At 36.7% G+C, this 13,203-nt stretch overlaps 1 protein-coding gene across 1 annotated transcript in view; it reads right to left on the reverse strand.

Moving 5' to 3' along the window:
* The window catches only part of LOC123533825 (28S ribosomal protein S10, mitochondrial-like), a 50,265-nt gene that overhangs the window by 214 nt on the left and 36,848 nt on the right, over positions 1-13,203 (reverse strand). The window contains exons 4-6 of the mRNA XM_053551016.1: positions 11,946-12,082; positions 8,831-8,939; positions 6,221-6,310 (exon numbers count right to left, since the gene is read on the reverse strand). Coding sequence (XP_053406991.1) covers positions 6,221-6,310; positions 8,831-8,939; positions 11,946-12,082 — 336 coding nt within the window. The remainder of the gene's footprint in view (positions 1-6,220; positions 6,311-8,830; positions 8,940-11,945; positions 12,083-13,203) is intronic.

The following is a 13,203-nucleotide window of genomic DNA, read 5'->3' on the forward strand; positions in this document are numbered from 1 at the left end:
CAGTCTGAAGGCTTCTGTAGATGCTAATGAAAGAACACTACTGTCTTGTTAACGGCATTTCATCTGATATCCTCTTCTGTTTCTCCTGGGTTATGTTACCTTTCTGATAAAAGTTTGTTTATTCTATTGGAAGAGATAACCAGAAATTATACATCCCAACAATATACACAACTTGGCTTGGTGGAATTCCAACCCGTGTTACAGGAGAAGCAGACATCACAGAATTTCACCAGTGAACGTTTGTAACTATGCTGAAGGTCAGTAAACAGGAATGCAAAACTATGATTCAATCAACAATACAGAAGCTATGTGATATTAAATTCTATGGTTTGTTTTGTTTAACATTGCACTGACACAATGCAGGTCATATGGCGACTTTCCAGCTTTGATGGTGGAAGAAGACCCCCATGTGTCCCTCCGTGTATTATTTCATCACAAGTGGGCCCCTAGGTAGAACCACCGACCTCGCGTAAGCCAGCTGGGTGGTTTCCTTACATGAAGAATTCAATGCCCCAAGCGAGGCTTAAACCAACATTGTTCAGGGGCAAGTGACCTTAACCACTCGGCAAGGGAGGCCCCTTCAACCCAATGGTAAACTAGAAAATGCTTTTGTAAAAAAGCGCATGTCTCCCCCAATGCAAAGTCCTATAGGCAAGAAGTCAATAGGGGTCAGGAGCGAAAGTCAAAGAGACACTGATGGTTGGCTGCAATAGGGATCATCTACTTGGCATGTCCAGTCATCCCGCTAAATTTCAACACTCGTGGCCTAGTGGTTCTCAAGTCACTGTTCAGGCTCCTGTGACCCTGACCTTTGATCAAGTGACCTCAAAATAAATAGGGGTCATGTACTCTGCATGTCCAATCATCCTATTAAGTTTCAACATTGTAAGTCAAGTGGTTCTCAAGTAATTTCCAAAAAATGATTTTACATGAACAGGCCACTGTGACCTTGACCTTTAACAGACTGACCCCAAAATCAATAGGGGTCATCTATTCTGCATGTTCAATCATCCTATGAAGTTTCAACATTCTGGGTCAAGTGGTTCTCAAGTTATTGATCGGAACTGGTTATCAATGTTCAGGCCCCTGTGACCTTGACCTTTAACGGAGTGACTCCAAAAACAATAAGGGTCATTTACTCTGCATGAACAATCATCCTATGAAGTTTCAACATTCTGGGTTGAGAGGTTCTCAAGTTATTGATTGGAAATGGTTTTCCATGTTCAGGCCCCTGTGGCCTTGACCTTTAACAGAGTGACCCTAAAATCGTTAGGGTTCATCTACTCTGCATGACCAATCATCCTACGAAGTTTCATCATTCTGGGTCAAGTGGTTCTCAAGTTACTGACCGGAAATGGATTTCAATGTGCTGGCCCCTGTGACCTTGACCTTTCACAGAGTGACCCCAAAATCGTTAGGGGTCATCTACTCTTTATGACCAATCATCCTATTAAGTTTCAACATTCTGGTCAAGTGGTTCTCAAGTTACTGACCGGAATGGTTTTCAATGTTCAGGCCCTGTGACCTTGACCTTTAATGGAGTGACCCCAAAATCGACAGGGTTATCTACTTTGCATGTACAATCATCCTATGAAGTTTCAACATTCTGGTCAAGTGGTTCTCTAGTTATTGATCAGAAATGGTTTTCAATGTTCAGGCCCCTGTGACCTTGACCTTTGACGGAGTGATCCCATAATCAATAAGGTCATCTACTCTTTATGACCAATCATCCTATCAAGTTTCAACATTCTGGGTCAGGTGGTTCTCTAGTTATTGATTGGAAATGGTTTTCAATGTTCAGGCCCCTGTGACCTTGACCTTTGATGGAGTGACCCCAAAATCAATAGGGGTCATCTACTCTTCATGACCAATCATCCTATGAAGTTTCAACATTCTGGGTCAAGTGGTTCTCTAGTTATTGATCGGAAATGGTTTTCAATGTTCAGGCCCCTGTGACCTTGACCTTTGACAGAGTGACCCCAAAATCAGTAGGGGTCATCTACTCTTCATGACCAATCATCCTATGAAGTTTCAACATTCTGGGTCAAGTGGTTCTCTAGTTATTGATCGGAAATGGTTTTCAATGTTCAGGCCCCTGTGACCTTGACCTTTGATGGAGTGACCCCCAAAAACAATAGGGGTCGTCTACTCCAGCAGCCCTACAACCCTATGAAGTTTGAAGGTTCTAGGTCAAATGGTTCTCCAGTTATTGCTCGGAAATGAAGTGTGACGTACGGACGGACAGACAGACGGACGGACAGGGCAAAAACAATATGTCTCCTGGGGGAGACATAATGACAAGTAGATGTAACACTGAAATACAAAAATCAAGGGCCATAACTCCAAAATCACTGAACCAGAACATGTGAAATACAGTACTAGGATTCACACTGTTGACTCCTGTTAGATTTGGTGGAAATCTGTTCAATGGTGTAAGAGTAGTTGTTGCGATAATAATAAAGGGCCGTAACTTCTAACAAGATGGCCCTAGGTCGCTCACCTGAGAAACACACCATAACAGTGTAAACATGTTTGACCTAGTGATTTCATGGAAACAAATATTCTGGCCAATTTTCATTAGGATTGCACCAAAAATGTGGTCTCTTTGAGTTTAAACAAGTATTTTCTTTGATATGACCTAGTGACCTAGTTCTTGACCCCAGTTGACCCATATTCAAACTTGACCTAGATTTTATCAAGGCAATCACTCTGACCAAATTTCATGAAGATCAATTATTGAAAAATACAGCTTCTACTGCATACATAAGGTTTTTCTGATTTGACCTAGTGACCTAGTTTCTGACCCCAAATGACCCATATACGAACTCGACCTAGATTTCATCAAGGCAATCATTCTGACCAAATTTCATGAAAATCAATTGAAAAATACAGCCTCTATCGCATACACAAGATTACTCTTTGATTTGACCTAGTGACTTACTTTTTGATCCCAGATGACCCATATTCAAACTTGACCTAGATTTCATCAAGGCAATCATTCTGACTTAATTTCATGAAGATCAACTGGAACAAGAAACCCGGCAATGCCACGAAATCAGGTTTTCAACACTTTTCATAAGAATAAACAAGAGTGCCAGAACAATATACGCCCGTCACAGCAAATTTCTTTACTCTAGCACCTGTATTTGCAGATGTAATTTTAATTTTGTGGTTGTTTAGTAATCATTGTAATTCTTTTGTTTTTCTAAGTCCACAAAAAAACTCCTTACGAGGTAGAGATACCTTAAAATACACCTAAAATTAGAAAGTAACAACTATGTTGTACCACAGAAAAGTGGTCTTGGTTTTTCCCTACGGTCAATTATAAAAAAGTTACAATATAAGTTATTTATAGTAACAACTAAGGGAAGTTAATCTTTAAAAAAAAAAAAAAAAAAAATTGTAAGTCAACACAGAAATCCTTACCAGGTAGAGATTGGTCAAAATACACCTCAAAATTGGATGTAACATGCATGTTGTACTACAGAAAAGTGGTCTCGATTTTTCCCTACGTCTAGTAATGAAAAAGTTACAATATAAGCTATTTATAATAACAACAAAGGGAAGTAATTCTAAAAAGGGAACTGCGCAAGACACTTCGTCTCATGATGGTGTATAATTGTGCCAAGTTACATCAAAATCCCTCTATGCATGAAGAAGATGTGCTCCGGACAAAGTTTTCATTCTTGTATCCTTCTCTAAGTGTGACCTTGACCTTAGACCTAGGGACCTGGTTCTTGCGCATGACACTCCGTCTCATGATAGTGAACAATTGTGCCAACTTTCATCAAAATCCCTCCATGCATGTAGAAGATATGCTAACCCTAACCCTAACCTAACCCTATTTTTAGTAACAATGACCTTGACCTTGATCCCAGAAACCCCAAAATCAATCCCAAGCTACAACTTTATATAAGTTTTCTATACACCAAGTTTCATCATGATAGCTCATTCCTAAGTTAAGTTATTGACCGGAAACCCTTTTTCTATTTTAAGTAAAGTGACATTGACCTTAACCCCAGAAACCCCAAAATCAATCCCAGCCTTTGTCTTGATATAAGCTACATACATACCAAGTTTTATTCAAATATCTCTACCGAAACAAAAGGTATTGATCGGAAACACCAGTTTGACGCCGCCATCCACCCGCCCGACCAACGACATACCCCAATCTAATAACTCAAAAAAACCTGGTTAACAAGAGCTGTCCGTAAGACAGCCAAGCTCGACTATTCGAAATATTGTCCCAGAGGCAGGAAAATATTACCTAAAAAGGTTAAATATCAAAAGAGGTTTAAGTTCAAAAGGGGGAATAATTTGACCAAAATGCATTATCAGTTATGGGACTTGCTGCTATCAACTAGTTTTATAACCCCTAAGGCACACGTGAAGTTTCAATTCAATATCTGCATTAGTTTTGGAGACAGAAACTCGCATGTAAAACTTTAACCAGAATTTTTTCAAAGTCCAAAAGGGGGCATAATTTGCCCAAAATACATGCCAGAGTTATGGGTCTTGACCCAGTGAGGTTGGTAATTGATCTAGAAAAAGAAAAAATAAGTTTCAAATCTATATGCCTTTTAGAAATAGCTGTATGTACTTGCACGCAAAACTTTAACCAGAATTTTCTAAGTCCAAAAGGGGGCATAATTTGGCCAAAATAGAGGTCAGAGTTATGGGACTTGCTGCTATCAACTAGTTTTATAAGCCCGAAGACACATGTGAAGTTTCAAATCAAGATCTGCATTAGTTTTGGAGATAGTAACTTGAATGTAAAACTTTAACCAAAATTTTCTAAGTCCAAAAGGGGGCATAATTTGCTCAAAATACATGTCAGAGTTATGGGACTTGACCCAGAGAGGTTGGTAATTGACCTAGAAAAAGAAAAAATAAGTTTCAAAGCTATATGCCTTTAATTGATGGCTGTATGTACTTGCATGCAAAAACTTAACCAAGGTGTGACCCCGACGCCGGCGCCAGGGTGAGTAGAATAGCTAGACTATTCTTCGAATAGTCGAGCTAATAAAAATACAGCTCTATCGCAATCACAAGGTTTTTCTTCGATTTGACCTAGTTTTTGATCCCAGATGATCCATATTCAAACTCGACCTAGATTTCTTCAAGGCAATCATTCTGACCAAATTTCATGAAGATCAAATGAAAAATACAGCCTCTATCACATACACAAGCTAAACGTTGACAGACGACAGAGAGGCGTTGGACATCGAGCGATTGCTCAGGTGAGCTAAAAAAATAACTGAACCTGATTATTCTAGACATGCAAAACTAAGCTTTGCAATGATCACATTTATCAGGTTTGGTGTTCTCCTGGTAGTATCTGAGCACTTGCACAAAGGTAAAATACTACAAATAATGAAAATCACTGGACCATAATACACCGACAATATGCATTATTAGGTCTGTATAAATCATGGCTGTAAGGTCTGGCTAAATGTCCTCAATCATAGAAGCCAAAATATCAGACTTTGTCAAATCTAGGCCCATACCTCCACTGAAAATCATTGAATGGTATATGAAACTAGGGTCAGCAATGATCACTTCTGTGAAGTCTGGTGTAAATCCTGCTTGTGATGTAAGAGGAGTTAGGTACACAAAAAGTTTGTGACATACAGACAACACTAAATCTTGATGTCTCTATGAATTCCTGTTAATGCTTGTTTGCTTCCTTCTCGACACATCTCCTTCAATGAGCTTTTTAGGCAAGAACAAGAGTGTAAATTCTTAGCAAACTATAATAAATCTTAAAGGACTGTCTTACTTTTTTGAAACGATCAATCAACATCTTGTGGAACAAAAGTGAAAAGAATACCTTGATTGTTTTACATGCAAGATCTTTTTTTTCCCTGTTAATAGATTTACTAGAAAATTCTGCATTTAGTGTTCACTGCACAAGATTTTACTCTGTAAACAAGTTCCTTCTATTTTCTGGACTTGTTCTGCATTTCAATCAGTCCTCTACTAGTGATTAACAACTTTCTGACATAAAAAAGGCAGGTAAAAGCTGTCAAATAAATTAGAACTTCAGGCAAAATTTGCATGATTGTTGGTTTTGAATACAATTTCACCAGTAGCCAAAAATTAACAATTTTATTATACTAAAAGTATATCAATTGGTCAAAAAAAATTTCACAAACTAATACACATTTGTCCTAAATCTCAACATTGTCCAATCAAAAAAATACAAAATGTAAACAAATACCCTCGTCACTTTCATGGCTACTCCTTCGGGAAGATTTCTTTGTATATATTCCAGAAGCGTATCTGCTGTGGACCCTGTTAATTTTGGAATCTGAAAAAGTAAAAATTACATCAATGCTTATGAATTAAGTCACTTCTTTATTTGAATATAATTAAGTATATATTAAAACACTGTGCATTAACCATGGTAACTCCTGATGCAGAAATAATGTGATTTTCCCATCTTTGTATTGAACATAATGCTTGAAAGGCTTTGTTCATAATATGGCTGCCGCATTTTTTTGTTACAAACATGAACTAGAGCTGCTTTTGAGAAAAGCGCATCTCTCCCACAACTAACAGTTACTGCCTAACTAAAGGTGTTTTTGTCACAAAACATATGTCTCGGCCCTATGTATACTTTTAGCTCTAGCGGCCATTTTGTGCAGCGAAGCGGAAAGTGTTGGCAACATGCACAACTAGGCTGGGTACTTATCACACCTGTGAAGTTTCGTCGGAATCTGTCCAGCAGTTTGACCTGTGAAAGCCGGACAAGAATTTTCTATTTTTTTATCTCTGGTGGCCATTTTGTGTAGTGAAGCAGAGCGTTTCGTTGAAATCCAGCTAGCAGTTTGACCTGTGAAAGCCGGACAAGATTTTTCTATTTTCAGCTTTGGCGGCCATTTCGTGCAGCGACGCAGAACGTGTCGGCAATATGCACAACTAGGCTTGGTACTGATTACTCCTGTGAAGTTTCGTCGAAATACAGCCAGCAGTTTGATCGGTGAAAGCCGGACAAGATTTTTCTAGTTTTAGCTCTGGCAGCCATTTTGTGCAGTGAAGCGGAACGTGCCGGCGAAATGCATAACTAGGGTTGGTACTGATCACTCCTGTGAAGTTTCGTTGAAATCCAGCCAGCAGTTTAAACTGTGAAAGCCGGACAAGCTTAATGCGGACAGACGGACAGAGGGATGGACGGCAAAGGCAAAACCAATATGTGGGAGACATAATCATCTGAGTCAACCATGCACCGATACATGTATAACTAGCATCTGTGTTCAGAGTGATTTTCCGTAATTCAAGGGCCATAATTCTTAAGTGCCCGGGCCGATTTGACTAGTTATTGAAAATGACTGAGGACTTATTGGCAAACACATTTTGTTCAAGTTTGGTGAAGATCGGATGAGAAATGTTAGACTTAGAGTGTTGACAAGTGTGTAAAGAGCAATTTTCAGTAATTCGAGGGCCATAATTCTGAAGTGCCTGGGCCGATTTGGCTAGTTATCGAACTTGGCTGAGGACTTACTGGCAAACACATTTTCAAGTTTGGTAAGATTGGATGAGAAATGTTTGACAAGACTGCGGACAAGTGTGTACTGAGTGATTTTTTGTATTTTAAGGGCCATAATTCTGAAGTGCCTGGGCCTATTTGGCTAGTTATCAAACTTGGCAGAGAACTTATTGGCAAACAAATGTTGTTCAAGTTTGGTGAAGATCAGATAAGAAACGTTCGAGTTAGAGTGAGGCCAAGATTTATGACAGACAACACTAACACACAGACAGACAAGATTAAATCAATATGTCTCCTACACCACTTGGTGTTAGATATAATAACTATACAATAATTTGTTGTGAAATCAAATTTTCAATAACTGATTTCTCATAGGTTTTAATATTACCAAGCTACTTTTACTGCTCCACTGATCTGATTACCTCCCGTTATTGCTCCAATTGTATAATTCACATGCAATACTGAATATAATATTTTCCTAACCATATAATTTTAAAATTGTCTATTTTGACAGCGGCATTATCTGTTTTAAACATATTTACATGGAGAAGTTTTGTAAAATTTCCAATACAAATACTTTTCAACCAAGTACATGTATTTGCAACAGGCTTGGAAACAGCAATATATATACAAACTTCAACCTAGATTATCCAAGTACAAGAAAATGGATACTTTTGTTAAAACTCGTGTAAGAGTTATGGAGCTTAATGCAGTAACCTTGTCTTATTACCTGAAAGGTAAGTGTGAAGCTTTAACATAGTATCTGCAATCATTAAAACACTGTATTGTATTCTAATTGTATTGTATTCTAGTTTTTGGGCATAACTCTTAAAATACTGTAGGTTGAGTTTCACATCTTGTCACTAACATACAGTTACTATTGATGTGTGTGTGTTCGGGTTTGTCTTTTTCAACAATTTTTTCAGTCATATAAATGACAGTGTCTACTTGTAGCAGTGAGCACAATGCCCAATTTTATAGTGCTGCCTCAATGGAATATCACGCCGTAGAGTAAGTACAGTCATTTTCAATTAAATTTCTTAAATAAAAAGATATTGGAATTTATAAAAATTTTAACCAAAATTTGAAAGTAATTCTGGAAATACCGGTATTGCCGGTCAAATTAAATAACTTGTCTAATCTTCAACCAATGCAGATGCAGTGGTAAGAGCAAAAAGCCTCCCTTAGAATTCTTTGAATAGTCAAGTTAAAAATGCAATCTTTTAACTCAGTTTCAAGATTTACCTCGGCAACTTCAGAATCAACTAATCGCATATTCTGTTTTTTCTGTCTGGTATAATAGCAAAAGTGAATGATCAAAATCTACGTTACTTTTCTTACCTCAAAGACTAAGAAGTGTGTTCTTGTCTCAAGTTGTGTATAGTGCTTCTTAAAGATATGGACAGACTTTTGCACTGAAATCCGATCATAGTCTACTTTAGGTTTTGAGCTGGAATAAAATCAAACATGTTAACCATTATCTGCAATTTGTTGCGAAAATGTTTAGTCTAAATGTTTTTCCTTCGATGGACCTATACAGCTGCTGCATACAAACTCTGTGAGTCTTGTTGACTGGCTATGACTGTTTACATATGTCAAGTCATGCAAAAAAAGTGTATTTTCTCCCCTGTTCACATGGAAAGTAAATGTTGTGAAGCTGCAGTAGAGTGCTTGTTACTCCTACAGCTGCAGTTAAGACAATTTTGTCATTTTATCAATTTCTTTAACCCTTACCCTGCTAAATCTATATAATGAACTTGTCCATCTTTCAATTTGGACAGTACCATTAACTGTTAATTTAAAAAGGGGTGCTTACCAAAAATATACTGACTGAATTGCGAACAGTGCAGATCATGATCAGACTGCATTTATGTGAAGGCTGATCATGATCTACACTGGTCGCAAAGGGAGAATCAATTGTGTCCAGCATGATAAAGGTTAAGAGCCTTTAAAATTTAATCAAATAAATCAATAGCGCTAAAGATAGAAACAAGAGCTGTCTGTTGACAGCGCGCTCGACTATTCGAAGTATTGATAGAAGTATAGTAGGCTCAATATATTACCTGAAATTTTCAGACAAAACAAAAGGAACAGATAAGACAAACAATGTACCTGCATTTGTAGATATGGATAAGTCTTGCACTATATGGCAATGTGTGACCATGTTGGTATTCAAGTGTTCAAAGTTTCAAAGCCATATATCAAACAGTTAATAGACAAATTATCGAATGGTATGCGAAACCTAACTAATTTCTATGTCCAAACAAGGGCCATAACTGATCTAAAGTCCTTGTCCTAGGTAAGTAGTCTATGAAGGTAAACAAGTGGTCAAAGTTTCAAAGCCATATGACAAACAGGTTAGGCAAAATACAGACTGGTACGAAAAGCTTAACTGATTTCCGAGTCCAAAAAGGGCCATAATTTAGCCGAAATAGTTGACAGTTATGTACTCTTGCCACAGATGGGAATCATGATGATAAACAAGTGTTAAAAGTTTCAAAGCCACATGTCAAATAGCTTTGTCAAAACGCTGACTTGTATATAAAACTTAACCAATTTCCAAGTCCAAAAAGGGATATAATTCAGCCAAAATAGTTGACAGAGTTATGTACTCTTGCTGACAGATGGAAATCATGATGATAAACAAGTGTTCAAAGTTTCAAAGCCAAATGTCAAATAGTTTTGACAAAACATGGACTTGTAAGAAAACTGAACCAATTTCCTAGTCAAAAAAGGGCCATAATTCAGCCAAAATAGTTGACAGAGTTATGTACTATTGCCTACAAATATAAATCATAATGATAAACAATTGTTCAAACTTTAAAAGCCACATGTCAGATACCGTATAGCGGGTAAATTCTGCGGGTTTTTATTTCTGCTCATAATGCTTTAAACATCTATTATGTAAAATGCATGACCTCTGAGCTCTTTTTATGTTTTTTTTTTAGATATTAATTTCAAAAGATAAAGTACATTACATTGTAAGAAGTATAACTCAGTAATGAAAAGAAACATAAGGATGTAAGAGTTACTTCCCCTCATTCATTATTCGTTTCCTAACTATCACCATCTTTGTCTTCGCTTGGTAAGGCAATTTGTGTTTTGAAAAATAAATGATGTTAGAATTATTTGTGTAGGATAAACAAAACTTTATTCCTATGAAACACAGAACCAAACTTAGTATATGATACGATCTTGAGTAAATACTGAAAATTTCTCACAGTTAAATTGCGAGTTTATAATTCACGCACTATATTTTATATATAATGCATATTGAATTGTTGACCTTAATGTATATATGCTTTTATTGAAAATAAACGGGGCTACCCTTAAGTGGGGCCTCAAAAAAAAAAAATTCTGTGGGTTTTTATTTCTGCTAAATCTGCGGGTCGAGGCACATTTAAACTATCAGCAGAATTTTTTGACGCAGAAATAAACTTTGATATTTCGCTTAATATAACCTTTATCTCACAAGTTTTTCGTCTGTTGTCAAGTTATTCACACGGTATCGATTGTGGTTGACTGCTTTTGTTATTGTATCAATCTGTTGTCCACGAATGATGGTTACCGTTTCGGGCGTGTAATCTTTACAAGTGTATATCACAAAACACTCTAGTTTTATGAAAAGTTAAACAAACTAATTAATTTGTGTTGTAACTGACTGGACTGTGAACGGACTATGTACTAAATTTTGCATTTGTATATATTTGTAAATAAATCGTAAATTTTTCTACCAGCAGTATTACATTTTATGAAAATGTCTTTCAAAATGAATTACCGGTACTAGACCTACAGTATTTATTTTTAACTCTGATTTTTGATTCATTACCGTGCATGATCAAAAATTGGTGTTAAAAATAAATATTGTAGGTCTAGTACCGGTAATTCATTTTGAAAGACATTTTCATAAAATGTAATACTGCTGGTAGAAAAATTTACGATTTATTTAAAAATATATACAAATGCAAAATCTAGTACATAGTCCGTTCACAGTCAATTCAGTTACAACAGTTACAACACACATTAATTACTTTGTTTAACTTTTCATAAACCTAGAGTGTTTTGTGATATACACTTGTAAAGATTACATGCCCGAAACGGTAACCATCATTCGTGGACAATAGATTGATACAATAACAAAAGCAGTCAACCACAATTGATACCGTGTGAATAACTTGACAACAGACGAAAAACTCGTGAGATAAAGATTATATTAAGCGAAATATCAAAGTTTATTTCTGCGTCAAAAAATTCTGCTGATAGTTTAAATGTGCGGAATTTATTTCTGCATGACATGGCCTTTACACGCTTTAAACAGCCAAAACTGTGTCTATCAATTGTCTATTATTGAAACATAAATCCTTGAAAAACTTACTTAGGAATATGTAAATGAATAGGCCATTAATAGCTTAGAGACTGACTGAACAAGAACTTATGATTTGCATATTTTACTTACATTCTTCCGATCCTGATCTCCAAATGTTTGCATGCTAATTTCACAAACGTTTCATAACTTTGAAGTACTTTCTGATCATGACCCTTCATTTCCACCATAATTTTCTTGTACAATACATCAGGCTCATCCTCCTCTGGCTGCAAATATATTTGTGAAACATCATATTTAAAGGACTATTGTGTAAAATAATGCTAAAGCTTCAATTTATATCTATTGTCAATGTGTCTTAACATTTTGGAAAACTGTCTTTGTTACTCTGAAATAAACAGTATTTCTCAACCACTGAAGGTATGTTGACTAAACCAGGGTTCATTTTAATTTCTTTTATCAATATGTTAGATACTGACTACTAAAACTAAAACACAAGATATCTCCATGATGACCATTTTTGAAGGTAACTGGTTGCAGCGTTTTCAGTCTAAAATAGGCTGTGACCTTGAGAGATCATTTACTGACCATGAACATTCATTGTATGAAGTTTGATGGTAACAGGTCTATGCATTCTCCAGTTAAAAATCATAAATTATTCCATTCTGAAGGTCAATGTGATAACCTGTAACCTTATAACCCCTAAAACAATAGAGGTCATCCATGCTACAGTGGCTATATGCAGAAGCAATCTCAAGCTATTGATCAGAAACATTCTTCAGTCTCAAGGTCACAGTCAAGGACACTGTAACCTTAAACTTTGATCTACTAACCCCAAAATCATTTCAGGCCATCTACTAACTGAGGACAATCATCTGATGAAAATTGATAACCTTAAGTCAAAGCATTCTTCAGCTTTTATTGGAAACAGGTGTCATCTGAAGGCCACTGTAACCCTGACCTTTGACAAACCAACACCTTAATTAATAAGTCACCGTGTGGCCACAGGCAGTCATCCTATGAATTTTACTCAGTTACTGAGTCTCAAGGTCACTGTGACCATTACCTTTTATCTTCTGACTTTCAAATCAATAAGAGTTATTTTACTGACCACAAACAATCATCATTTGAAGTTTGACAGTCCTAGACAAAAGCATTTTCCAGTTACTGACCGACTGATGATCACTGCGACCTTGACCTCTGAGTCCTCAATTATCAGGGATTCATCTACTGACCACAAGCAATCACCCTAATATAGTCTGATGTTACATCTATATAGCCCAGGCACTGATTGGCACAACTTACTCTCAGGCTCACTGTGACCTTCACTTTTATTTTACTGACGCAAAAAACAAAATAGGTTATCCACCGACAAATGGCAACCATCCCA

Source organism: Mercenaria mercenaria, chromosome 1, assembly GCF_021730395.1.
Source record: "Mercenaria mercenaria strain notata chromosome 1, MADL_Memer_1, whole genome shotgun sequence".
NCBI classification, from domain to species: domain Eukaryota; kingdom Metazoa; phylum Mollusca; class Bivalvia; order Venerida; family Veneridae; genus Mercenaria; species Mercenaria mercenaria.